Genomic DNA, 26,721 nt, shown 5'->3' with positions numbered 1-26,721 from the left:
GTGTGTGTGTGTGTGTGTGTGTGTGTGCACGTGATGAGTTGAGACACACACTCTCTCTCTCTCTCTCTCTCTCTCTCTCTCTCTCTCTGTCTCTGTTGTGCTGCTCTTTTGTGTCCTGCGGTGATGTGTGAGCTGTGAGACTCTAATCGTTGCAGACGCTGTCCGCTCGCGTCCTCATCATCAGACCTGATCATGTGACACAACAGATTGCAAACAGTTGCTCAGACGACGATGCACTGTGACAATTGCCATGGCAACGGCTTGTGTAACGGGACACAGGTGGCGACGCAGATCGGAGTGAATGTCATCGTGCCAAACACCCGCCTGCTGAAACACAGCTGTGTGTGTGTGTGTGTGTGTGTGTGTGTGTGTGCGTGTCTGTCTCGCATCGATCTCATGATGTCCGTGTCCTGTGCACTGGCACCCCATGAGGCTCCTCAGTATTTGTCTCTCAGTCTGAGATCTGATGTTTGAAATTACTGAATTATTTCAGAAAACATCGTCATGAGATTTCGTTTCTCTTTTGACATAAAAGGAACAGCTCACCTAAAAATTTAAATGTGAGTTTGTTTCTTCATCAGGTTTGTAGAAATGTAGCACTGCATCAGTGTCTCAGCAATGGAGTTAATGGGTGCCGTCAGAATGAGAGTCCAAACAGCTGATAAAAACATCACAATAATCCACAGCACTCCAGTCCATCAGCTAACATCTGGAGAAGACAAAAGCTGAAACACATCCAGCATTAAGACGTTTTTAACTAAAACACGAGTCTTTCTTTTTCATGGGAAGTTAATTGATTGAGGGAGGTGTTTACTGGGTTATAATAGCGTGGAATGAGAATTAAAAAAAAAAAGTTTTGTTATCTGTTGATTTGATGGCCCATGCAGGAAAACCTCTGAAAATTCTGTCATTAATTACTCACCCTCATGTCGTTCCAAACCTGTAAGACCTTCGTTCATCTTCGGAACACAAATTAAGATATTTTTGATGAATTCTAAGCTCTCTGACCCTCCCATAGATAGCAAGGATCCTTACACGATCAACGCACAGAAACGTAGCAAGGACATCGTTAAAATAATCCATGTGACATCAGTGGTTCATGTGTGTATATACACTACCGCTCAAAAGTTTGGGATCAGTAAGACTTGTAATGTTTTTAAAGAAGTTTCTTCTGCTCATCAAAGCTGCATTTATTTGATCCAAAATACAGAAAAAAACAGTAATCTTGCAAAATGTTATTACAATATGAAATAATGGTTTCTATTTTAATATCCTTTAACATATAATTTATTTCTGTGATGCAAAGCTGAATTTCCACATGAGTGGATGAGTGTCACATGATCTTCAGAAATCATTCTAATATGCTGATTTATTATTAGAATTATCAATGTTGTGCTGCCAAATATGTTTTTGGAAACTGTGATACTTTTTTCAGGATTCTTTGATGAATAAAACGTTAAAAAGAACAGCATTTATTCAAAATATAAATCTTTTCTAACAATATAAAGCTGTGCTATCACTTCTTATCAATTTAACTCATCCGTGCTGAATAAAAGTTTTAAATTCTTTCAAAAAATAAAGAATCAAACTTTTGAACTGTAGTGTATATTGTTAGAAAAGATTTCCATTTTGAATAGAATATACCGGTAGTGTAGATACATGGATACTTAGTTTTTTCTTTGATCTGAACCTAAACAACATATCCACGAGATGCCGCATGGATTATTTTAACAATGTCCTTACTACGTTTCTGGACCTTTATCGTGTAAGGATCTTTGCAGGGTCAGAGAGCTCTCAGAATTCATCAAAAATATCTCAGGTTTGTAACGACATGAGGGTGAGAAATTAATGACAGAATCTTCATTTTTGGGTGAACTATCCCTATTTGGAAAAAAAACAATCTTATGTTGAGTAGATCCAAAAGCTCTTGTTATTTCCCGCGGTAAATGGCTGATGTGTGTGTGTTTCAGAGCGTAACGTGGACGATCTCCAGCAGGCGCTGCATCAGTCCGTCTTCCTCTCGGCGATGTCTGCTCACCCGAGCCGTGATCTGCCGCTGTGCTGGGAGCAGCACTGTAAGCTTCTGCCCGGTGTGGCCGGCGTTCAGGCCAGTCGCGTCGCCCACTGGAGTGTGGAGGAGGTGAGGAGCGCTCCGTCTCATTCAGTGTTGAGTGCAGCTCATATGAGACCCTGGAGCACAAAACCAGTCATAAGGGTCAATTTTGTGAAATTGAGATGTATACATCATCTGAAAGCTGAATAAATAAGCTTTCCATTGATGTATGGTTTGTTAGGATCGGACAATATTTGAAAATCTGGAATCTGAGGGTGCAAAAAAATCTAAATATTGAGAAAATCATCTTTAAAGTTGTCCAAATGAAGTTCTTAGCAATGCATATTACTAATCAAACATTAAGTTTTGATATATTTACGGTATGAAATTTACAAAATATCTTCATGGAACATGATCTTTACTTAATATTAGGGATGCACGATATTGGATTTTTGCCGATATCCGATATGCTGATATTTTTCAACTCATTTTGGCCAATACCGATATATTTCCTTTTCAAGTCTCTCCTGTGCAAAAATTATAAGCAAAATATTTGTAATTTTGCTTAGTTTTTAACAAGAACTTGTTTGTTAGAATTAAATAAACTATAATGAAGGTTTTTGGAGAGTACATTGAAGCTTTGAAAAGAAAGATGCAGTGTTAACCCTAACATTTTATTTTAAGATTTAACATTTGTAGATGGTCTAAAGCAAAATAGTTGTAAAAATTCTGAAAATCTTTTAGAGCTCATGATTTGTTTAAAAAAAATAAAACGTATTACATTTTAATGAATAAATCAGTATATATAAAATTATTTAATTTACAAATTTTTTTTCATGTAAGCTATAGATTCTGACCTTTAAATCAAAACATACTCAATATTTTATGACATCAATTACTGCTTTATTTAATCAGAAACACAGTCTAAATGTTATTTGTGTAGGCCATTTTACTTTTAATGTAATTAGAAGTAGGCCAACAGCGCCCCCTACAGATTAAAACTCCTTACCGAACGGCTTTAGGACCCACTGCACGTGCTATTACAGTTTACTCTTCACAGATTAAAGCAGCGATCCAAAAGAGTGAATCTAATCATCATTCAGACAAAACCTTGCTTCCAGAATGAGCCACACTGCTGATGTGATCTAATCGCTAGCACACCCTGAGCACATGTGAGCTAATGCATTCCTCTTATCAGCAAGACATATCGGCATCGTTTTTCATATCGAGCCGATGCCGATATTTACATTTAAAGCCATTATCGGCCGATTCCGATATCAGTCCGATAATATCGTGCATCCCTACTTAATATCCTAATGATTTTTGGCATACAAGAAAAATGTATAATTGTGACTCATACAATGTATTGTTGGCTATTGCTACAAATATCCCCCAGCGACTTAACACTGCTTTTGTGCTCCAGAGTCACATATAAGGGTTTATTTGTTCCTATTCAATCGGTTTCCAAGAAGTAATTCATCTGTCTATGCATCCCTTATGCTTGATTTTACTTAAAGAATGTGGCATTGTGTGAACATTGCAGTTTTGTATACACTCGAAAACATATTCAGGCTTAATGTATTTGAGTTGCATGTAAAACTTCCATGCATTTCGATTAGAGAGTTTTAACATAAACTAACAAACTTAATGTGATCATATTTGCCAGTCGTGCATCAATGAAACGGGTCAGATTTCTGTAATAGTGTTAATAAACTCAGTGTTTTAAATGCACAATAAGCAACTTTATTTATTTATCATAAAGAAGTCAGTTTGTTTCAATTTAATTTAATTAAACGAATATTGCTTGTTACACAGCTAGCCATATTTCACCACATTTATACTTTATAACTGAAAAAAATAGTCATGAACACATTGCAATTTGAATAAATGCATTTTAAAATGGAATTATTTCAATTCAGTCAAATAGATGCAAATAGTTAATAAACTATGGCATGATTTTTATTTATTCATGTATTTATTTATTTATTTAGAAATCTGACTTGTTTCATTGATGTACGACTCACAAATATGATCACATTATGCTAGTTTATTAAAACTGTGTAATCCAAATTCATGGAAATTTGATATGCAATTTTAAATGCATAAATCTTAAATTTAGGCCTAAATATTTTTCAAACAGTGTATATTTGTAATATCAGTATTAAGTGTCGATACTGACAGCAGTCTGTAGGCAGAAATCATTCAGCATCATGAGCTGCAGTTTTCACAATGTTACAGTCGAGCAGATTTCAGCTTTATGCAAATGATGTGATGTGACATCAGCCAATGGGAGCGCAGAGGCTGTAGGTCATGTGATCTGCGAGTATGAACACATTCTGGTATCTCGGTGGAGTGGCTGTCTCTGTGCTGTAGTTTAGGGCTGGTTGTCGTGCTAATGTCGGGTTGCGGAGGTGAAATCGAGCCTCTTCACGCCGCTGGGTGCATGATGGGCTGGTTGCCATGGTCACCAGGTGAACAGAGCGCAGAGATAAACACAGGTTAAACTACAGGCGGTGTCAGTATCGGCCGTGGGCCCTCAAGGACCCAGCGGTGAACAGGTTGTGTGTGTTCCGGTTGATGTTGTCACACGTTAAACCAGTGCTTCATCATTATCTACATGATCTTTTCTATATGTGCTAATGTTTAAAAGTTTGGGGTCAGTAAATCGTTTCTGAAAGAAGTCGCTTCTGTTCACCAAGGCTGCATTTATTTGATAAAAAATGCAGTAAAAACAGTGAAATATTATTGTAATGTAAAACAGCTGTTTTCTATGTGAATCTCTGTTAAACTGTAATGTATTCCTGTGATGCGCAGCTGTATTTTCAGCATCATTCCTCCAGTCTTCAGTGTCACATGATCTTCAGAAATCAGTATAATATGCTGATCTGCTGCTCGAGAAACATTTCTGATTATTATCAATGTTGAAAACAGTCGTGCTGCACAATATTTTTGTGGAAACCGTGATATATTTTATTTTTCAGGATTCACAGATGAACAGAAAGTTCCAAAGAACAGCATTTATTTGAAATAGAAATCTTTTGTCACATTATGTCTTTACTGACACTTTTGATCAATTTAATGCATCCAATATCTTAAAAAATCTTATTGACTGCAAACATTTAAACAGTAGTGCAGTTTATTATGAAGTTTGTAGTGTTTAGAGCTTGTCTGATGCTATAAAGAGATTATATTTGCTTAATGCAACATGTGACTCTGCAGCACAAAAGCAGTGTTGAGTCGCTGGGGGATATTTGTAGCAATAGCCAACAATACATTGTATGGGTCACAATTATACATTTCTCTTTTATGCCAAAAATCATTAGGATATTAAGTAAAGATCATGTTCCATGAAGATATTTTGTACATTTCCTACTGTAAATATATCAAAACTTAATGTTTGATTAGTAATATGCATTGCTAAGAACTTCATTTGAACAACTTTAAAGATGATTTTCTCAATATTTAGATTTTTTTGCACCCTCAGATTCCAGATTTTCAAATATTGTGCGATCCTAACAAACCATACATCAATGGAAAGATTATTTTTGAGCCTTTGGGTCCAGGGTCACATTTAATAACAGCAAAATTACATATTAGCAAGCTTAAAATTCTATGCAACTTGTTTATGATTAATTGACGAGATGTTTTGGTTGATGTGGTAGTCTCAGATTATTAAAATATTGTCTGATTATGTTTATTATTATTGTTAATGAAGTGTTTAATTAATGCTGGTTTTGTGGTGGTTGTGTGTCAGTGATGGTCTATAAACTCCCAGTAATACACTGCATCAGAGAGGCCTTTAGAGAAGGCAAACGCAGCAGCAGAGCGAAGCGGCGTTCAGCGCTGTACTGTGGTGTGTTAGCAGGATTTACCACTCCTTATTTATTGGCAAACACTCGCACTGAAGGGCTCGTTTGTTCCTGAGGAATTGAGTCAGGATTGATGGAGTCAGAGCTGTGTTTAATGCTGAATAATGACCAGGATTTAGGTTTTGTGGTGGTTGTGTGTCAGTGATGGTCTATAAACTCCCAGTAATACACTGCATCAGAGAGGCAAAATCAGAGAGCGAAGCGGCGTTCAGCGCTGTACTGTGGTGTGTTAGCAGGATTTACCACTCCTTATTTATTGGCAAACACTCGCACTGAAGGGCTCGTTTGTTCCTGAGGAATTGAGTCAGGATTGATGGAGTCAGAGCTGTGTTTAATGCTGAATAATGACCAGGATTTACACTCATCGACTCTCAATACAATCTGATTATTACTGATTTAACAGATGAAGTAAACAAACAAACAGGCCTTACCAGCTGAAAAAAATCTGGTTCCCAGAATGTTCTGAGAACGCTAGTTTTTTGTTTTCAGAATGTTATTATACCATAGTATAGGTAATTACAGTAATCTAAACGAGAGAGAGCAAACGAGTGAATCGTTTCAAACTGTTTTACAGAGAGTAAAGATTTGATTTTTGATAAACGCCGTAAGTGAAAGAAACTTGATTTGACCACTGCACTAATTTGTTTCTCAAAACCCAGGTTGCAATCAAAAAGAACACCAAGATTTTTAGCACGGGGTGTAAAGTAGGAAGAGAGATGACCAAAGTGAAGGGCACAGTCTTCATATGACTTTAAACCAAACAAAATGATTTCAGTTTTGTTCTCGTTTAACACTCTGCTTTAACCATATTTGTAATTCGTTTAGACAATCCAACAGAGGTCCTAATAATTCTTTACTTTTATACTGCAAGGGAAAATACAGTTGAGTATCATCTGCGTATAGGTGGAAGGACACTCCATATTTCTCAAAGAAAGCACCCATTGGTAGCATAAATATAGAAAATAAAACTGGGGCAAGAATTGAGCCCTGTGGCACCCCACAAGCAAGTGGGCGTGAGGACGAACTATGTTGGCCAATGGAAACACTAAAACTTCTGTTTGTTAAAAAAAGATTGAAACCATTTCAACACCTTGCCCTGTAACACAACACAGCTCTCCAACCTGGAAATCAAGATATTGTGGTCAACCGTATCAAATGCAGAGCTTAAGTCTAAAAGCAGCAAAGCCACAGCATTCCCTTTATCGGTTTCAAGTAAAATATAATTTACAACTTTTAAAAGTGCAGTTTCCGTGCTGTGTTGAGACTTAAAACCCTATTGGACATTTTCAAAAATATTATTTGACATCAAATGGGACTGCAGCGGGGTCAGCACAACTTTCTCAAGAATCTTAGAAGAAAAAAACAGCAAGTTTGATATAGGCTTAAAATTATTAAAATTCAAGGAATCAAGATTGGGCCTCTTTAATAATGGAGTTACTGTAGCTGTTTTTAGGCAGTCAGGAACAACCCCAGTAATTAGACTAGTATTCAAAATAGTTAAAAGATTGTGTCCAACAGTATTGCAAATCTGTTTTAGAAATCTAGATGGAATGATATCTTGAGAAGATGAAGTTGATCGATGATCTGGTAGTTTGTGGTTCCCAGAACATTCCAGGAATGTTGGGTTTGGTTCCAAGATTATTAGTGTGATTTAACAGATGAAGTGAACAAATAGATGAACAAACAGGCCTTACCAGCTGAAAAAAATCTGGTTCCCAGAATGTTCTGAGAACGTTAGTTTTTGGTTTTCAGAACATTCCAGGAATGTTAGTTTTTGGTTCCAAGATTATTAGTGTGGTTTAACAGATAAAGTGCAGAGGGAATCGTTCATGTTTAGGTGAGCGTGAGTCTGATGTGGTTGCAGTTCCGGCTGAGTCTGAAGTAAGTTCAAGATTACAACATCTGAAGTTTGTTTTAGTGAATGTTATTGACTGTATTAATAGGGGTGCTCCAATCGGGATTTTGCAAACGGCGTGTGTGTGAACCTGGCGTTATGTGTGTGCGCTGCGAGTGTGCATGAGCTCAGTCTCCAGGAGAGCGCGCGAGCACTGAATGGTTAAACTGGCAAGAATTAAAAAGTAATGCAATTTATAAACTTTAGTGACGATGTGACACTACCTCGATTGTGCAAGTGATAATTCCTGTCAACTGTGCTTGTTTGCTAAGCAGGGTGTGGCTCTGCTGTCGTCTGATTGGCTGTTGTGGTTTGAGGTCTTTTAACTGTAGAAAGCCATTAGCATTTCAGACAAACACGAGTGCTGTAAATGATGTGACGTAAACACTGCGGTCAGAACATCTAATGGATCCAGCCAAGAGTTCCTGTTCTATTCCTGTGCTCTATGAAAGCCCGATCGATTCCCGGGTGAATTTTAGATCGCTCCAATATTTCATTTGAAGCCTTTGATAAAAGAGTGTGATGGTAATAAAGAGCCCAAGCATTCATCTCTCCCTGCAGGACTGAATACATCTGCAGCGTCTTCATTAGCGGGAACAAACAGGCCTTAAGATCTGGTTTCCAGAACGTTCTGGGAATGTTAGTTTTTGGTTCCCAGAATGTTCCTGGAATGTTAGTTTTTTTTGTTTCCAGAACGTTTTGGGAATGTTAGTTTTTGTTTCCAAGAATGTTAAATTTTGGTTCCCAGAACGTTAGTTTTTGGTTCCAAGAATCTTCCGGCAATGTTAGTTTTTGGTTCCCAGAATGTTAGTTTTTGGTTCCCAGAACGTTCTGGGAATTTTACTTTGTAGTTCCCAGAACGTTAGTTTTTGGTTCCAAGAATTTTCCAGCAATGTTAGTTTTTGGTTCCCAGAATGTTAGATTTTGCTTCCCAGAACTTTCTGGGAATTTTACTTTTTGGTTCCGAGAACGTTAATTTTTGGTTCCAAGATTTTTCCAGCAATGTTAGTTTTTGGTTCCCAGAATGTTAGATTTTGCTTCCCAGAACTTTCTGGGAATTTTACTTTTTGGTTCCGAGAACGTTAATTTTTGGTTCCAAGATTTTTCCAGCAATGTTAGTTTTTGGTTCCCAGAATGTTTTTTTTTTGTTCCCAGAACGTTCTGGGAATGTTTTTTTGGTTTCCGGAATGTTAGTTTTTGTTCCCAGAACGTTTTTAATTGAAGATAATTATCCAGGCGTGCGTTTCCCAAAAGCATGATTAGCTAACTATAGTGGTAAGTTCTATTGAACTCTATTGGTAACGGTGGAACTTCCGACCATAGTTGCTTTTGGGAAACACTCCCCTGAATAGTTCTCTTCATGTAAATAGAATTTTGTTTTGGGTTTGTAGAACATTACTAACTTTCAGCTAACATTGTCCTAACATTCCTCTAACCTCTTTATGCCAATATTATTTTACCCTGCTGTACATCAGTAATCTTCCAGCGCTCTCGCGAACCTTTATAGAACACGCTTTGAATGAATGAATGAATGAATGCCAATAATCAGAACTATACAAACATGTCTTGTTTTGATCTATTGTTTAATTAGTGAAATAATCCGAGTGCATCAACCATCATACACTGGAATTAATTCATATGTAAGATTTAACTTGTTCATTTACATAGGCGGTTTTCTAGTATATTTACTGTAATAATCCAGATTTCACATTTCTTCAGCACCTAAAAATAACCTGTAGGGAACATTCCCTTTTGCTCTCACAAAAACCAAACCTCCCGGCAACATACTGAAAGTTAAAATAAAACATTATGGGAACGTTCTGTGGGTTAATGCTGCTGTCTGTCAGTCAGGTGTAGATGCGTTTGAGTAACACTAATGTAATCACTGCATCCTGATACAGATGTTTTTGCTGGGAAATCAATGCAGATATGCTCTGGATATTAGCTGAGAGGACCAGAGAAGGTCGGTCTGCTGCATCTTGGCGGCGGTTTTGTAATAAATTGAGATGTTGTTCCAAAGATGCTCTCTGGAGTTTTTCTGTTTAATTAAAGTCCGGCGCGGCTCCAGAGACGCTCTTCATGTAATTGTACTGTGAGCTTCTGAGTGAGAACATCTACAGGGTCAAAAAGCACATCAGTGAAGTTCTTCAGAGACTGCGGCGACGCTTCAGACGGGTTATTCTTAGCCGCGGTTGTTTGTTGGAGATCCCTGAGCATAGCAGACACGCCTGAGTGTGTTCCTGAGTAAACGCTGCAGGATATTTCAGCTCCGCTGACGCTGCAGAATGTTTCTGAGTCTCTCGCTCAAACCTCAGCTGACCTGCTCCTGCGGCGAGAACACGCTCGCTTCATCAGCGTCACACTTCAGATGCACACACAAGATGCTGCTTTTACTTGACCATACGCCTGTATCGCTAAATTAAGATTTGACAGATTCTGTGTTTAAAACAGCGTTTCGTCAGGTCTAAAATATGGAATTAGAATTATTGATTCTAATTATTATTACTATTTCATGAGCACTGGTGCCTTAGTGGGCGTTTTATAAAAAGCTATCAAGTTATTTTTTGTAATTTTATGTATAATAAATATATATATTTTATGTTGTTAATTTATAATTTATATAATAATGTATATTATATTTTTATATTTATTTTATAATTTTTTTGTTCTCGGACAGAGACCACTTTAACTGTGATAAAAATTATTTTTAATTATAATAATAATTTACCCACTACTTCAATATGATACACAAGTAATTTTATGTATAATATATTTTATATTGTTATTTCGTTTTTTTTTTTTAGTGCTGTCAAACGATTAATCGCATCCAAAATAAAAGTTTTTGTTCACAAAGTATGTGTGTACGTACTGTTACGTTTATATTTTAAATATATTTATATATAATATAAATTAAATTAATATAAATATATAGATGTGAAATATATACTGTATGTGTATATATATATATAATAAATATACACAGTGTACACAGATATATTATGTAAATAAAAACTTTTATTTTGGATGCGATTAATTGCGATTAATCGTTTGACAGCACAATTTTTTAAATATTATTAGTATTATCATTATATTTTTGTTCTCCGGCACAGACCCCTTTAAACATGTTAAAATAGTTTTGATTTATAATTATCCACTACATAAATATGACGATACAGTAGACAACAGTGTTCACAATAGTTACATGTATTAATAATTAGAATAAAGTGAAATGTGTAATGTAACTGCAGCTGTTTACAGTTGCTAAGTAACGCAGAAGTTCCGTCACAATGTAACCTTGATTCTATCCTGTTGAGAACCTCTAAAACAAGAGTGAAGATGAAACTGTGTGTGTGTGTGTGTGTGTGTGTGTGTTTCAGGTGGCTGATTTCATCCATTCTTTACCCGGCTGTGAGGAACAGGCCAAGCAGTTCAGAGAGGAGGTACGTGTGGAGCTGAGGAGCAATTTAACGAGTTTCAAATGTGATTCTTTTTCCACTTACAGCCACAGCAGCTTTAAATCAAGCACAGTACTCTTTCACTACACTCTTATGCATTTTAAATCACATTTGCTCCACTGTGAACAAATGTTCCTAATTACTATTTGTGTCTCTTGTTTCAAGTAAAAGAATCACAACAAACTTAACTTGAGAAGCAAAATTATGAGAGAGATTAAAGTTTTAAATAATTACAATATCGTGCTGCACAATCATTTTGTGGAAACCGTGATACATTTTATTTTTCAGGATTCACAGGTGAACAGAAAGTTCAGAAGAACAGTGTTTATTTGAAACAGAAATGTTTTGTAACATTATAAATGTCTTTACTGTCACTTTTGATCAGTTTAATGCATCCTTGATGAATAGAAGTATTAATTTTTTTCTCATATATTTTTTTATAAACTAAAGAGTACATTTTCAGAGAATATTTATTTATTTTTCTAGCTGTCTGCAAGCATCAGTTTTCAAGGAAGAGAGACTGTAAATACAGTTTAACTGCATCAGCTTAAAGTTCATTTTGTCATATTTAAGATCACATTATGATTTCATAGTGTCGTTAGTGTTCATTAGCAGCTTTATATGATGGTTAAACACACTGACTCTGTAATGTTTTCTGCTGACTCCCTCACCAGCAAATCGACGGGAAGGCCTTTCTTCTGTTGACGCAGCGAGACATCGTTAAGATAATGAGCATGAAGCTCGGCCCGGCCCTCAAGATCTACAACTCCATCCTGATGTTCAAACACGCCGAGGATAAACACCAGCCGCCGGCGGGAGACACATGAAGCACAGATGAATCTACTGTATCCATGCATTCCCAACGCCTCCGTTAGTGCTAATCACCCTACGGCCTCGTCTCCGTCAGGTTCCCCTTCTGCCTTTAAACCCTCTCCTTTTCCTTCTCAAACTCAACCACGCGACAATCAAACGCAGTCGCCGGCGTCTATGAGAGGTTTCTCTCGGTCACGGTGCTATGTGTACGCAAACACAAACAGGCGAACAGCGACTACAGGATTTGCTCGTGAGTGAGTGAGTGAGTGAGCGTGTGTGTGTGCGAGTGTGTGAGTGAGTGAGTGAGCGTGTGTGTGTGCGAGTGTGTTGTGTGTGCGAGTGTGTTGTGTGTGCGAGTGTGCGAGTGTGCGAGTGTGCGAGTGAGTGAGTGAGTGAGCGTGTGAGTGAGCGAGTGTGAGTGAGCGAGTGTGAGTGAGCGTGTGTGTGTGCGAATGTGTTGTGTGAGCATGAGTGAGTGAGTGAGTGAGTGTGTGAGTGAGTGTGTGAGTGTGTGAGTGAGTGGGTGATTATTTGAAACAGAAATGTTTTGTAACATTATAAATGTCTTTACTGTCACTTTTGATCAGTTTAATGCATCCTTGATGAATAGAAGTATTAATTTTTTTCTCATATATTTTTTTATAAACTAAAGAGTACATTTTCAGAGAATATTTATTTATTTTTCTAGCTGTCTGCAAGCATCAGTTTTCAAGGAAGAGAGACTGTAAATACAGTTTAACTGCATCAGCTTAAAGTTCATTTTGTCATATTTAAGATCACATTATGATTTCATAGTGTCGTTAGTGTTCATTAGCAGCTTTATATGATGGTTAAACACACTGACTCTGTAATGTTTTCTGCTGACTCCCTCACCAGCAAATCGACGGGAAGGCCTTTCTTCTGTTGACGCAGCGAGACATCGTTAAGATAATGAGCATGAAGCTCGGCCCGGCCCTCAAGATCTACAACTCCATCCTGATGTTCAAACACGCCGAGGATAAACACCAGCCGCCGGCGGGAGACACATGAAGCACAGATGAATCTACTGTATCCATGCATTCCCAACGCCTCCGTTAGTGCTAATCACCCTACGGCCTCGTCTCCGTCAGGTTCCCCTTCTGCCTTTAAACCCTCTCCTTTTCCTTCTCAAACTCAACCACGCGACAATCAAACGCAGTCGCCGGCGTCTATGAGAGGTTTCTCTCGGTCACGGTGCTATGTGTACGCAAACACAAACAGGCGAACAGCGACTACAGGATTTGCTCGTGAGTGAGTGAGTGAGTGAGCGTGTGTGTGTGCGAGTGTGTTGTGTGTGTGAGTGTGTGAGTGAGCGTGTGAGTGAGCGTGTGTTGTGTGTGTGAGTGAGTGAGTGAGCGTGTGAGTGAGCGTGTGAGTGAGCGTGTGTGTGTGCGAGTGTGTTGTGTGTGCGAGTGTGTTGTGTGTGCGAGTGTGTGAGTGTGTGAGCGAGTGAGTGAGTGAGCGTGTGTGTGTGCGTTTAAACGCTGCTTGATCTGTGCAGATTTCTCTCTTGATTCACACCAGAACACGTCTTCACTGGAGGAAGAGTTATCCAGTTAACAAGGAGCGTTTTGAGAACGTTCTGGCAATGTTCGCTCAACGTTATAAACAGACTTTCTTCCAGTAACATTAACAGAATGAAAGTGATCTGGTTTATAATAATGTTCTCAAAACGTTATTCATACATCATTCGTGGAACTTTGTTTCAGATGAACGCTCATCTAACGTTTTTTAAATGTTGCTGCTTGTTTCAGAACATTCAAAAGTAACATTCCCATAATGTTTGCAAAATGATACAATGGAATGTTTCCTTAATGTTCGCATAACCAAGAAAAAAAAAACATTCTTCAAAGGTTGTCAAATGCTAAACACTACATTCTTAGAACATTTTTGTTGGATGGAATTATGGACTCGTGTTTTAGTTAAAAGTGTCTTAAAACTGGATTAGTTTCAGCTTTTGTCTTCTCCAGATGTTCACTGATGGACTGGAGTGCTGTGGATTGCTTGTGGATTATTGTGATGTTTTTATCAGCTGTTTGGACTCTCATTCTGACGGCACCCATTCACTGCAGAGCATCCACTGCTGAGACACTGATGCAATGCTACATTTCTACAAACCTGATGAAGAAACAGACTCATCCTGATCTCAGATAAACAGTACATGGGTATATTTTCAACACATTTTAATTTTTGGCTGAACTATTTCTTTTAACAGTGTGTTTTAAAGACAATGTGTTTGATTACTTCATGAGGTTTTGGCTGTTAGCACTAATGATGTTGTGTAATCATTAACAGTGTGACTGATGCTTGTTTTCAGGTCGCAGTGATTGGAAACACCCGAAGGCTCTTAATGCAAATGTGAAGCAGGTGACTTTAAAAGCAGCAGATGCTCAGTAAGAGGGAATAATGGAGCTGTTTGCATCTGGAGATGTGAAGGAATCATCAGGCTGTGAAACTCAAAACAGACTATACAGTTAATGATCAGATACAGCTAAATAAATATAATTGATAACGTATACAGCAACTTCTGACAGGAGGTTTTGGTGCAATCTAATGAGATTTTGTGATTGTCAGTGTCCTCAACTGTTCATCCTTCATGATTGACCGCGGGGAGCCAGATGCAGATGTGAGTAGATCTGAGGAAAACACTGGGCTGGTTTGTGGTTCAACACAAGAATAGCATTTTAGATTAATTATTTCTTTAACTAGCTGTTATTCATAATGACAGTCATAAACGTGCATCATGTCAGTGGTGCAGGAAAGAAAATGCATTTACATGGTGTTTATATGTGTGAACGTTCCACTATTGCTATTATTATTAATTTGTTTGGATTTGTCAAATTAGCTCATGAGTTTTGGGCTTAGTGTTTTTTTTTAGATGTGAGTAGATCTGAGGAAAACACTGGGCTGGTTTGTGGTTCAACACAAGAATAGCATTTTAGATTAATTATTTCTTTAACTAGCTGTTATTCATAATGACAGTCATAAACGTGCATCATGTCAGTGGTGCAGGAAAGAAAATGCATTTACATGGTGTTTAAATGTGTGAACGTTCCACTATTGCTATTATTATTAATTTGTTTGGATTTGTCAAATTAGCTCATGAGTTTTGGGCTTAGTGTTTTTTTTGGGGGGGGGTTCCAGTTAAATGTGTGACAACTTGCCCCGGGGCAACAAAATTCAACCACTTCAGTTATATAGTCAGTCATCGTAATATACGTCAGTGTGGCTTTATTGTGTTCAACTATTAGAAAATTATGATGATGATATTGGAGACAGAATTCACAATATTATCCTGATTTTAGACCTTTTTGAATTAGATAAATGTGACCCTGCAGCACAAAAGCAGTGTTAAGTCGCTGGGGGATATTTGTAGCAATAGCCAACAATACATTGTATGGGTCACAATTATACATTTCTCTTTTATGCCAAAAATCATTAGGATATTAAGTAAAGATCATGTTCCATGAAGATATTTAGTAAATCTCCTACCGTAAATATATCAAAACGTAATGTTTGATTAGTAATATGCATTGCTAAGAACTTCATTTGAACAACTTTAAAGATGATTTTCTCAATATTTAGATTTTTTTGCACCCTCAGATTCCAGATTTTCAAATAGTTGTATCTCAGCCAAATATTGTCCGATCCTAACAAACCACACATCAATGGAAAGCTTATATTTATTTAGCTTTCAGATTGTTAAAAATCTCAGTTACAAAAAATTGACCCTTCTGACTGGTTTTGTGCTCCAGGGTCACATATCATAGTACAAAAGCACTGCTAGAGCCTGTGACAACTAGCCCCGGTCTGATGCCTTTAGCACTTGCAGAATGTTGTGAACATTCCTCTGTTTTCCATGTGAGTGGTTAATCGAAGGCCATGTGCTGAGAATAACCTCTGGGGTCATGAGGCGTCTGAACTCTTCTGGGACAGGTCTGTGGGAATCAGATGGGGCTTGTTAAACACACGCGGCCGAAACACTGCTGCTCTCCAGCACTTGATTGTGTCTTGAGGCGAGATGTAGGAACTTCAAAGGCCATGGAGGTTTGTCTTAATGAGCATCTCTCTGAGGTGCGGCAGGAACTGTGTTCGTTTGCAGCGTTTCATCTTTATCCTGAGCGATTATTACGGGGAAAGTTAACAATTAATCGTGCTGCTGTCCACAAGTGTGAGTATTATAAGTGTGAGTTTGCATATTACAATCACACTCACCTGTAACCAGCAGTGCTGGGTAACACATTACAAGTAACGCCAGTTACGTAATCAGAATACTTTTTAAAAGTAACGCATTACTTTTTAATTTACAAGAAAATTTCGGTTACTTTTTCAAATAAAAAATTTCACATTTTTCACATTTATTGATTGACAGCTCTTCCGTCCCCAATGCTGAGAGAAATCATAAGATGTTACTTTAGTTCTAGAATAATTCATCTCGCTCACAAAAAAACTGATTCAGTATTCCTCAAAATGAATAAAAATGGTGAAATGCAACACCGAATGTGACACAAACATGCAATACTTAAATGATAAATATGACTTTTGGTGTGAAAGTGCTTTATTTGCCAAAAACAGAACTTTTATATTAAAATCAAACAAGCAAGCCCTGCCCAGATTTAAAAAGTAATGCAAAGTAACACACTGGTAACCAGTTACTTTTAAAAGTAATGCATTACTTCATAAAAAAAGTAACTAATTGCGTTACTTTTGTTACTTTTGGTCACTTGGGCTGGGCTTGCTTATTTATTTTTAATCAGAAAAAACCCAAAAGTTCTATTTTTGTCAACCATAAACTGCACTTTCACATTAAAAGTGAAATGAATAAACCTCAGTCTGTGCACCTTTAAATAAACGTCAAAAAGTTATTTGATATTCTATATATCTTCTTGTATATGTTACTTTAGTTACTTGGAAAAAGTAATCTGATTACGGACCCTCAGTGCTGTCTAGAAGCACATGAAGACTGGTGTTTTTTTCATTTAGTCTCGAATGTTTGTTGCATTGTTTAATTATTCATAGCTTTTTTTTAAGCTGGTTTCAGTCGGTAAAGCTGATTATTGATCTTTGAGTTGATCTCTGGCCTCTGAAATGCTATTGATCTTATAATGGTATTGATTAACGCTACGCTTGTCTTCAGCAGAGGCTTACAGACAATAGCACTTGAGTTTAATGAGTTGATCAACCCTTCTGTCATTTTATCATGCTTTAAAATAGTTGCTTTGGTAGGTCACTTATTCTAAGAAATCTTCCTAACAAGAAATATCATGGTACACTGATGTTCTGAACATGTCTGGTATTCTCTGAAGCACCAGAACAAATGGCAATGCCAGAAAACATGAAATGGGTTCAGTACAATGTGTATTTTGTATATCTGAAAGTACCATGGTGCCACCCCTAGTGAAAAACAAATATACTCCAATCTATTTGAAATGCATGTATTTTATGCCAAGTATAGTACAAATACATTTGTGTATTTAATCAAATACCATGCAATTGTACTTTTAGTATGCTAAACTGGTATACTTAAAGTCTCGCGCGACAAATCAGTAAACATGTTAATAGATTTCAAGTATATTTAGTATGTATTTTAAATATCTTGAAGACCAGTTTGAATATGAAGCGTCTCCAGTTGCTTTATTGTCATTTACATTATCTATAGTCTCTTCAAATGCTCTCAAAGCATTGTGTAAGCTCGTGTGCGGGACTTTCTTTCTAGTTGGACGTTCATCTGACATTGTGTTTAAACTTCACATTTCCAAACCTTGCAATTGCAAAATGATTAAATATACCCATAATGGTATATTTGGCAAATGTTTAAAAGCTGGATATTTTAGAGTTCAGAGAAATGATGTGTTTGTAATTGCACGTTCTTGGGACATATTTGTCATGGTACCGTCATGATGATATTTACGTTGCAATATTATTGCGTTATGGCACTTTTTGACTAGTCTAGTGCATGACGTTCCTCTGCTTATGAACCTGTTCCGAATGCGCATGAATATGTTTTCTTGCCTATATCTGCGCAGCAGGAACAAAGAGGCGCAGGTGGTGAACGCGGGTTTAACGCGCGTCTGACGCGTCACGAACGCCGTCGCTCATCGGGTTAAACAGTTTAGGAAGCAATTATTCAAATTCTGCAGCACTTGCACCGGATTCGGTCTGCGGTATCATAGCAACAACACCGGAGAAGCGGCGTAACATCAGCCGCAGTAACGCGGAGCCCGAACCGAGCCGGAGCGGAGCGCGGAACTGAACTCTGGAACGGGGAACCGGCGCGCGAGTAAACGGCTGAGAGGAGCGCGGAAACATTCCTGGCTGGAAATACTGGAAATCACGAACTTAACGCGCAAAATGCGCTCTTGTGAAGAGACAAAGTTTGCGTTTCGTTGCCCGAATACGAATCTATTAGTCGTATTTCACGGTAAGCGATGGTTTTCTCCTCACACGTTCCTTCACTGTGCAGATGGAGTGGATTATATGATTTATCGATGGATGGATATATATATAAATCGCATGCATGCATGCATGTCTGTCTCCAGTGTTTTTAGCGTTCGTTAAATGTGCCGAATGTCTGTTACGCACGTTATTTTCCACGCGTAAACCTCGCCGATGTTCCGGTTTCTGTTCGGTTTCACGCGCATTTTGAGAGGCAGGTTGTTTTAAATGACCTTTATTCGTTGTTTTGTTTAATCCCTTCGTCAAAAGCGCTGTAACAGAGAGAGATTCAGTGTTTTCCACCTGAGCAGCTCATTTTCACAATCACCATTTTTATTAACACTCGCTGCACATTTTATTGAGCTAAAACTCTATTTAAATTCGCCTTTTTTATGGTCCTGAAGTCTGTACTGAGATTCTAGAAACGTTTGAATTTGTGGTAACAAAACATGAACTGTCAAATATGAGCATTAGGGTTTTAAATCGAGACAAAGTGACTAAATCTCCTCATTATCGAATAACAGAGACCTGTTTGAAGAGTAGCTGGGATATTCAGTATTGATCTGAAGGGCTGGATGCTGACACTTAGAGGCTCTCAGGTCATACCTGATCAATGCATGTTAGGTTAGGTTGTGTTCTTCTGTGATTTAGAGATCTTCCAGGATCATGATGCTGAGAACTCACGCATCTCTCTAAAATACGAAAGCTGTAAATGTATCTCAGGGAAGCGATTCATTTCACCAGGTAGATTATTACAAAACCTTGAAGAGTTCTTTGTGCTGGACGCGTCGTCCATGATGAGAACCAGAATAATCAGTCAAACACCTGAACCAGAACATAGTGTTTTCTGCAGAGTTTGGTACAGCACTGCGTTTATAGTGTGCTTGGTCAAGTAAGATCTTGTTTAAAGCCAGGGCAATAATTAATGCAGGAATTTGTGAGATGTTGTTTGTCAAGCGCATGAGAATCTGTTCAGGCTGACCGATCTCTCACAACTGGAATATCTAGGTGCAGTAAAGTCACTGACATGCATTAACTGCATGCATAAAACTCACTTACAATTGAGACCTGCAGATGGTTGAAAAAACCCCTTTACTAAAGAAAACCTTTATTGTTATCACTTAAGGGGTTTGAGCAACTGGACTCACATTGAAGCAGATTCCTTTTTAGAATCCAAATCTTGCATTAGAGACCAGATCTCTATTGACTGTCGTCAGGGTCCGTATGTAACGGTATGAACATTTCTTAGCACGATTACAGTGACCTAAATGATCACGGCTATCAGTATTATCACGGTGTTGTTCAAAGGTGCTGGAAATGTTCAAAAAGTACCGACACCTAAATCGTTTCACCTAGCTTTATATTTAAAATCGACAACAAATAAAAACGATAACATCACCAATGATGTCCGGATTTTAAATGACAACATGACTGACAACAGTTTATCTAAAAACATATGAAATGTTCAAATGAAGCTTTGAAAAACTTTCCTAAAATGGTAAACCTCACATTTCAGCCTTTCAGCCTTCGATTAATAAATGATTATATGTATTATATCCGCTCTGAATTTTATCAGAATTGTTTAAGTGTGTAGAATCCACTTGAGCTTGTTTTAAATCAACCGGTCAAAATGTACAGCAGGGCATACAATAGTTTTTGGTCAGACAGAAGCTGCACACAGGCTGAATGTGAATGTGAGTCTCTGTAAATCCACTGGCTGACACTAGGGGGCGCTTCTGGAGCAGCAGAATTACAGCTGTTCCCGTAAAGAACACTACTTTATTAGGTATTACATGGAGCGAAGATGAAAACAAAATGCCATTTGAATCGTTTCTGAAGACAGTCAGAACCTTCAGGGGTACATTCATATAATTAAGTAAACCTCACATTTCAGCCTTTCAGCCTTCGATTAATAAATGATTATATGTATTATATCCGCTCTGAATTTTATCAGAATTGTTTAAGTGTGTAGAATCCACTTGAGCTTGTTTTAAATCAACCGGTCAAAATGTACAGCAGGGCATACAATAGTTTTTGGTCAGACAGAAGCTGCACACAGGCTGAATGTGAATGTGAGTCTCTGTAAATCCACTGGCTGACACTAGGGGGCGCTTCTGGAGCAGCAGAATTACAGCTGTTCCCGTAAAGAACACTACTTTATTAGGTATTACATGGAGCGAAGATGAAAACAAAATGCCATTTGAATCGTTTCTGAAGACAGTCAGAACCTTCAGGGGTACATTCATATAATTAATTCATTCATATATTCATTTGTAAAATTCCCTTAGCACTCTTTTAATACCTCGCAGCTTTTTCATCCGTGTTTTCACACAAAACTAAACTATACTCTGCTGCTGTGCTTTATGCTGGACAGTGTTTATATGTGACCCTGGAGCACAAAACCAGTCATAAGGGTCCTTTTTTTTTTTTTAAATGAAAGCTGAATAAATAATCTTTCCATTGATGTATGGTTTGTTAGGATCGGTCAATATTTGAAAATCTGGAATCTGAGGGTGCAACAAAATCTAAATATTGAGAAAATCATCTTTAAAGTTGTTCAAATGAAGTTCTTAGCAATGCATATTACTAATCAAACATTAAGTTTTGATATATTTACGGTGGGACATTTACTAAATATCTTCATGGAACATGATCTTTACTTAATATCCTAATGATTTTTGGCATAAAAGAGAAATGTATAATTGTGACCCATACAATGTATTGTTGGCTATTGCTACAAATATCCCCCAGCGACTTAACACTGCTTTTGTGCTGCAGGGTAGTCGAATACGGTTTTAATGATAATTACAATAAGAAATGGTAATACTAACCATGGGGAAACCGGTAATCGTTCTATCTCTAGTATTTAATTAGAAGCGAACGAGGCTGCGAGGGATTGATCGATTAATGGGTGAAACCTGACGTTCCCAATCCGTGAGGTTTTTGTCCTCTGGAATTAGTTTGGAAAGATGTGTTTTCAAAGAACTCCACTTGAATTGGTTGCACGTCAGCTTGGTTTCCATTCGTTTCTATTAAACCGGTCTATAGTAGTGAGTTCAGTGATGGATGTGTTGTTTCTAGCGATCGCTCCAGCATCTCACACACTGGATAAACCAAATCTGGAGAAGAGTTTGCTAGTGCAATCAGATGGTAAAGGTCATCATTTTTAGCTCCATTACCCTTACGTTTCTCTGCACTGATGATGGAGATGCAGGGAAATCATATTTCTTTTTACTGCAGCTAGTTTCTGGCAGTCTCTGTCATTTTGGTGTTTTGTCCACATGACGTGTTTATTGTCACCCGCTGCTCCATCCAGCTCTTCAGAAATGAACATAAAGGTCATTGTGATCCATAAATCGTGTTTGAGATGTCGTGTGTGTGTCTCTGAAGTCTCTGTGGATCCCGCCGCTCGTCTCTGTGTACGCTCAGATGCTCTGCTCTTTGCTTTGATGAGGAAGGATCCGCGCACACCTTTGAACTCCCGATCATCCGCTTGTCTGCACTGACGGAGCGTTTTCAGCTTTATTTCATTAAACGTGGAGTTTGCCAAACGCTCGCAGGAATTCGTCAGATCTGTAAATCTTTGCGGTTGGAAATATAGAAGCAGAGCCAAGGCAGAAAGATGGGAGCAGTGTTTGTTAAAGCAGTGTGTGTTATAACACCAGTCCGCAGCATCTGTGGATTGTGTTGTTAGAAATGAACGAGCTGTTCATTGACTAGTGAAGCAGAATGAGACGTGACATTAGTGATGACGTTCATGCACATTTAGAAGAACATTTAGCTGCATGTAAGGGATTTGCAAAAGTTGATGGCTTCTTAAACCAGTTTGCAAGTGCACCTTTGTAAGAGGTTTTGCACCACTTGCAGGTTTAAACTGTAGGTTTGAAGGAATAGTTCAGCCAAAAATGAAAAAGTGCTCACCCTCAGACCATCCCAGATCAGGATGAGTGTGTTTCTTCATCAGGTTTGTAGAAATGCAGCATTGCATCAGTGTCTCAGCAATGGATGCTCTGCAGTGAATGGGTGCCGTCAAAATGAGTCCAAACAGCTGATAAAAACATCACAATAATCCACAAGTAAGCATCTGCTGTTGTCTCTCACATCAAAATCCAGCCTCATATTTGTTTGGAGCTGTTTAAACGCTGCTTGATCTGTGCAGATTTCTCTCCTGATTCACACCAGAACACTGACTCACTGGAGGAAGAGATATTATGGATTATGGACGTCTTAATGCTGGATTAGTTTCAGCTTTTGTCTTCTCCAGATGTTAACTGATGGACTGGAGAGCTGTTTGGACTCTCATTCTAAGCGTCATGTTTATTTACTGTCAGCAGGTTTATGAAGTCCTGCAGAGTCATTATCACTGGTCATAAGAAGTCGTGTCTGCTGATTCATGTTCAATCAGTGTCCATCTAACGTGTCGAGAGACTCCAAACAAGCACTTAATGAACACAGCGGTGCGTTACACATCAAGAGAAATGGACACTCGAGATCCAGCGAGAAACTATTACACTTTTGTCTTCTTTTCTCCCCTGATGATTCAGAACTAATGAACCCTGGTGCTGGAAACTCAAATATGTATTTTCTCTCTGGAAGTCCCTTTTGGAAGACAACATAAAGATTTAATTGGTGCCATAAATTATTAGACTCCACTGCAGAAAAGCAGACGGGTTCACAAAGGCCACGGCAAAATATGGTCTGTCCGTTTTGATTTCGAGCATGAAATAAACATCCAGTGATTCCTACATCTGTGTGTGTGTTAGTTTCTAGCTCTAATAAGGCTCTGTTTGAGTGACGTGGTTCAGACGCTTGAGAAAGACTGTGATGCATCTGAATCTTTGGGAGTTTATTTAGAAGGACATTGTATCTTATTTCATGCAACTTCCCCAGCACCACAGCTCTCAAATCTCATTCATGCATATTCAAAGATTCCTCAAACCTGGTCAGATGTCCGTTTTGATTTCGAGCATGAAATAAACATCCAGTGATTCCTACATCTGTGTGTGTTAGTTTCTAGCTCTAATAAGGCTCTGTTTGAGTGACGTGGTTCAGACGCTTGAGAAAGACTGTGATGCATCTGAATCTTTGGGAGTTTATTTAGAAGGACATTGTATCTTATTTCATGCAACTTCCCCAGCACCACAGATTCCTCAAACCTGGTCAGATCCCACTAAGAGAAGCATTTGATCCCATATGATTTTAAAGCTTTAATTTGTTGTTATTGGATCGAATTGAGTTGAACATGAAGCACTAAGATGTTCACCTGCTGACGTCAGTAAGTGAATCAGTCCTTTCTGATAGACGCTTACATGGATATTTATACTAGAAAACAAGACAAAATACTAAGAATTGTTAAATCAGAATGGATTTACTTTACAAGTAAAATGACTTATGGTATTGTCTTGTTTTCTGAAAAAATTATAAAAATTATTAATTGTTAATTGTGAGAAATTTCAAATCTCATTCATGCATATTCAAAGATTCCTCAAACCTGGTCAGATCCCACTAAGAGAAGCATTTGATCCCATATGATTTTAAAGCTTTAATTTGTTGTTATTGGATCGAATTGAGTTGAACATGAAGCACTAAGATGTTCACCTGCTGACGTCAGTAAGTGAATCAGTCCTTTCTGATAGACGCTTACATGGATATTTATACTAGAAAACAAGACAAAATACTAAGAATTGTTAAATCAGAATGAATTTACTTTACAAGTAAAATGACTTATGGTATTGTCTTGTTTTCTGAAAAAATTATAAAAATTGTTAATTGTTGCTTGAAACAAGCTGATAATGGGGCAAGAAAAATAATCTTGAGAAATTCTTGCCCCATTGGCAGATATTTTTGCTTGTTTTATGCAAAAGCTTACAAAATGTTGATAATTTTTTCAAAAAACAAGTCTTAATATCTTGTCATGTTACTTGTCAAATAAATGCATCCTGATTCAAGAATGTTTAGACATTTATCCTAGAAAACTAGACAAAAATACGAAGTAAGAAAATCATTTTTTGCAGTGAATAATGTTCATCGACTTCTTAGGGCTGGGCGATATGGCAAAAAATAAAATCTCTCATTTTTTCAGAACGTTTGACGATCGAGGATATCTATTTTAGCATTTAATTATTCATCTTAAAAACCTAACTATAACATGATTCAAGCAACATTGATTAAAGTAAGTTCTACTCTAAGTGCAGCACACATAAAGTTCAACACCGAAGTGCGCTAGACAAAAATACGAAGTAAGAAAATCATTTTTTGCAGTGAATAATGTTCATCGACTTCAAAAGGTCTTATTTCAGCAGTAATTCTTAGGGCTGGGTGATATGGCAAAAAATAAAATCTCTAATTTTTTCAGAACGTTTGACGATCGAAGATATCTATTTTAGCATTTAATTATTCATCTTAAAAACCTAACTATAACATGATTCAAGCAACATTGATTAAAGTAAGTTCTACTCTAAGTGCAGCACACATAAAGTTCAACACAGAAGTGCATGAAATATGTACTGTACAAATACTGAACCAAACATATACAAAATAAGAAAATATAGACACTGAGTTTTTGAAGTCAAATCAAAACGTCAAGACAATTGTTAGTCAAAATGACTGACAGAATAACAGCATTAATAGATGATGATTACCAGTAAAAGAAACCAGCAGCAGCTTTCAGTCTGTCAGCATCATGCACACATCAAATATCACACACACAGTAGTTCTGCAATGCTTTCTGCTTTCCCATTGTTTTTCTATGTAAATATTTGTGTCCCTGCAGCACAGAAGCAGTGTTAAGTCGCTGGGGGATATTTGTAGCAATAGCCAACAATACATTGTATGGGTCACAATTATACATTTCTCTTTTATACCAAAAATCATTAGGATATTAAGTAAAGATCATGTTCCATGAAGATATTTTGTAAATGTCCTACCGTAAATATATCAAAACTTAATGTTTGATTAGTAATATGCATTGCTAAGAACTTCATTTGAACAACTTTAAAGATGATTTTCTCAATATTTAGATTTTTTTGCACCCTCAGATTCCAGATTTTCAAATATTGTGCTATCCTAACAAACCATACATCAATGGAGAGATTATTTATTCAGCTTTCAGATGATGCATAAATCTCAATTTCAAAAAATTGACCCTTACGACGTTTTGTGCTCCAGGATCACACGTGCATTTAATGGATGTGTTTGATCATCTTCTGCATTATATCACGCGTGAAACGGCATTCTAAAAAATGCAACGATCAAGTTAAAAGAAGTTCAGCTCACATCTCATAGCCTTGCATTTTTCCAGCGTCTCAACCCTAGTAATCCTATATATGTACTAAGCAAACAAGATATTTTTTCCCTGCTAGCCTTAAATTGACTGACTCACGTTCCTGCAGGTCCATCAGCTTTTATGTCAAATCACCAAACAGATGCTTTTCATGTTTCTGTGTGGAGTCTGGTGTGAATCATGTCATCTGTCTCTCTCGCACTGCTTCTGTTCTTCTTTCACTCATGTGTCGCTGATCACTGCTGTGTGTTTGTGCTGCATTAACCCACACCATCCATATGCTGTTCACAGAAACAAGCATCTCGCTCCCACTCAGAGTGCTTGTGAGTGTGAGTGTGTGTGTGTGTGAGAGAGAGAGACATTCATTGGAAATGGTGATACTGGTAGAGTGGCTCATATATACGAGTGTGTGTGTTTGTATATTCACATCACATCAGTGTTGGGATTATTCTGGTAACAGGTCAGAAGGCTCTTCTGCTCACCAAGGATGCATTTCTTTGATGAAAAATACAGTAAAAACAGTAATATTGTGAAAATATTATTACAGTTTCAAACAGCTGTTTTCTATGTGAATATGTGTTAAACTGTAATGTATGTCTGTGATGCGCAGCTGTATTTTCAGCATCATTCCTCCAGTCTTCAGTGTCACATGATCTTCAGAAATCAGTATAATATACTGATCTGCTGCTCGAGAAACATTATTATTATCAATGTTGAAAACAGTCGTGCTGCACAATATTTCTGTGGAAACCGTGATGCATTTTATTTTTCAGGATTCACAGATGAATAGAAAGTTCAAAAGAATAGCATTTATTTGGAATAGAAATCTTTTGTAACATTCTAAATGCCTTTAGTGTCACTTTTGATCAACTTGGATGAATAAAAGTTTTTTTTTTTTTTTT

General features: G+C 37.5%; 2 protein-coding genes across 3 annotated transcripts in view; both read left to right on the top strand.

Moving 5' to 3' along the window:
• The window catches only part of LOC107570871 (lethal(3)malignant brain tumor-like protein 4), a 62,746-nt gene extending 50,350 nt beyond the window's left edge, over positions 1 to 12,396 (top strand). Inside the window, exons 19-21 of the mRNA XM_016257152.1 lie at positions 1,971 to 2,140; positions 11,194 to 11,256; positions 11,946 to 12,396. Coding sequence (XP_016112638.1) covers positions 1,971 to 2,140; positions 11,194 to 11,256; positions 11,946 to 12,098 — 386 coding nt within the window. The 3' untranslated portion in view covers positions 12,099 to 12,396. The remainder of the gene's footprint in view (positions 1 to 1,970; positions 2,141 to 11,193; positions 11,257 to 11,945) is intronic.
• Positions 12,397 to 14,529: 2,133 nt separating this feature from the next.
• The window catches only part of LOC107570875 (transmembrane protein 200C-like), a 17,174-nt gene continuing 4,982 nt past the window's right edge, over positions 14,530 to 26,721 (top strand). The window contains exon 1 of one of the 2 annotated variants that reach the window (XM_016257157.1): positions 14,530 to 14,728. The gene's annotated coding sequence lies outside the window, so the exon portion shown is untranslated. Of the gene's footprint in view, positions 14,729 to 18,337; positions 18,524 to 26,721 lie in introns of those variants that run through there. The other variant, XM_016257156.1, reaches the window with a different exon arrangement.

Source organism: Sinocyclocheilus grahami, unplaced genomic scaffold (assembly GCF_001515645.1).
Source record: "Sinocyclocheilus grahami isolate Dianchi unplaced genomic scaffold, SAMN03320097.WGS_v1.1 scaffold1516.1, whole genome shotgun sequence".
Taxonomy (NCBI): Eukaryota; Metazoa; Chordata; class Actinopteri; order Cypriniformes; family Cyprinidae; genus Sinocyclocheilus; species Sinocyclocheilus grahami.
This window is presented reverse-complemented; position numbering and strand designations above follow the sequence as displayed.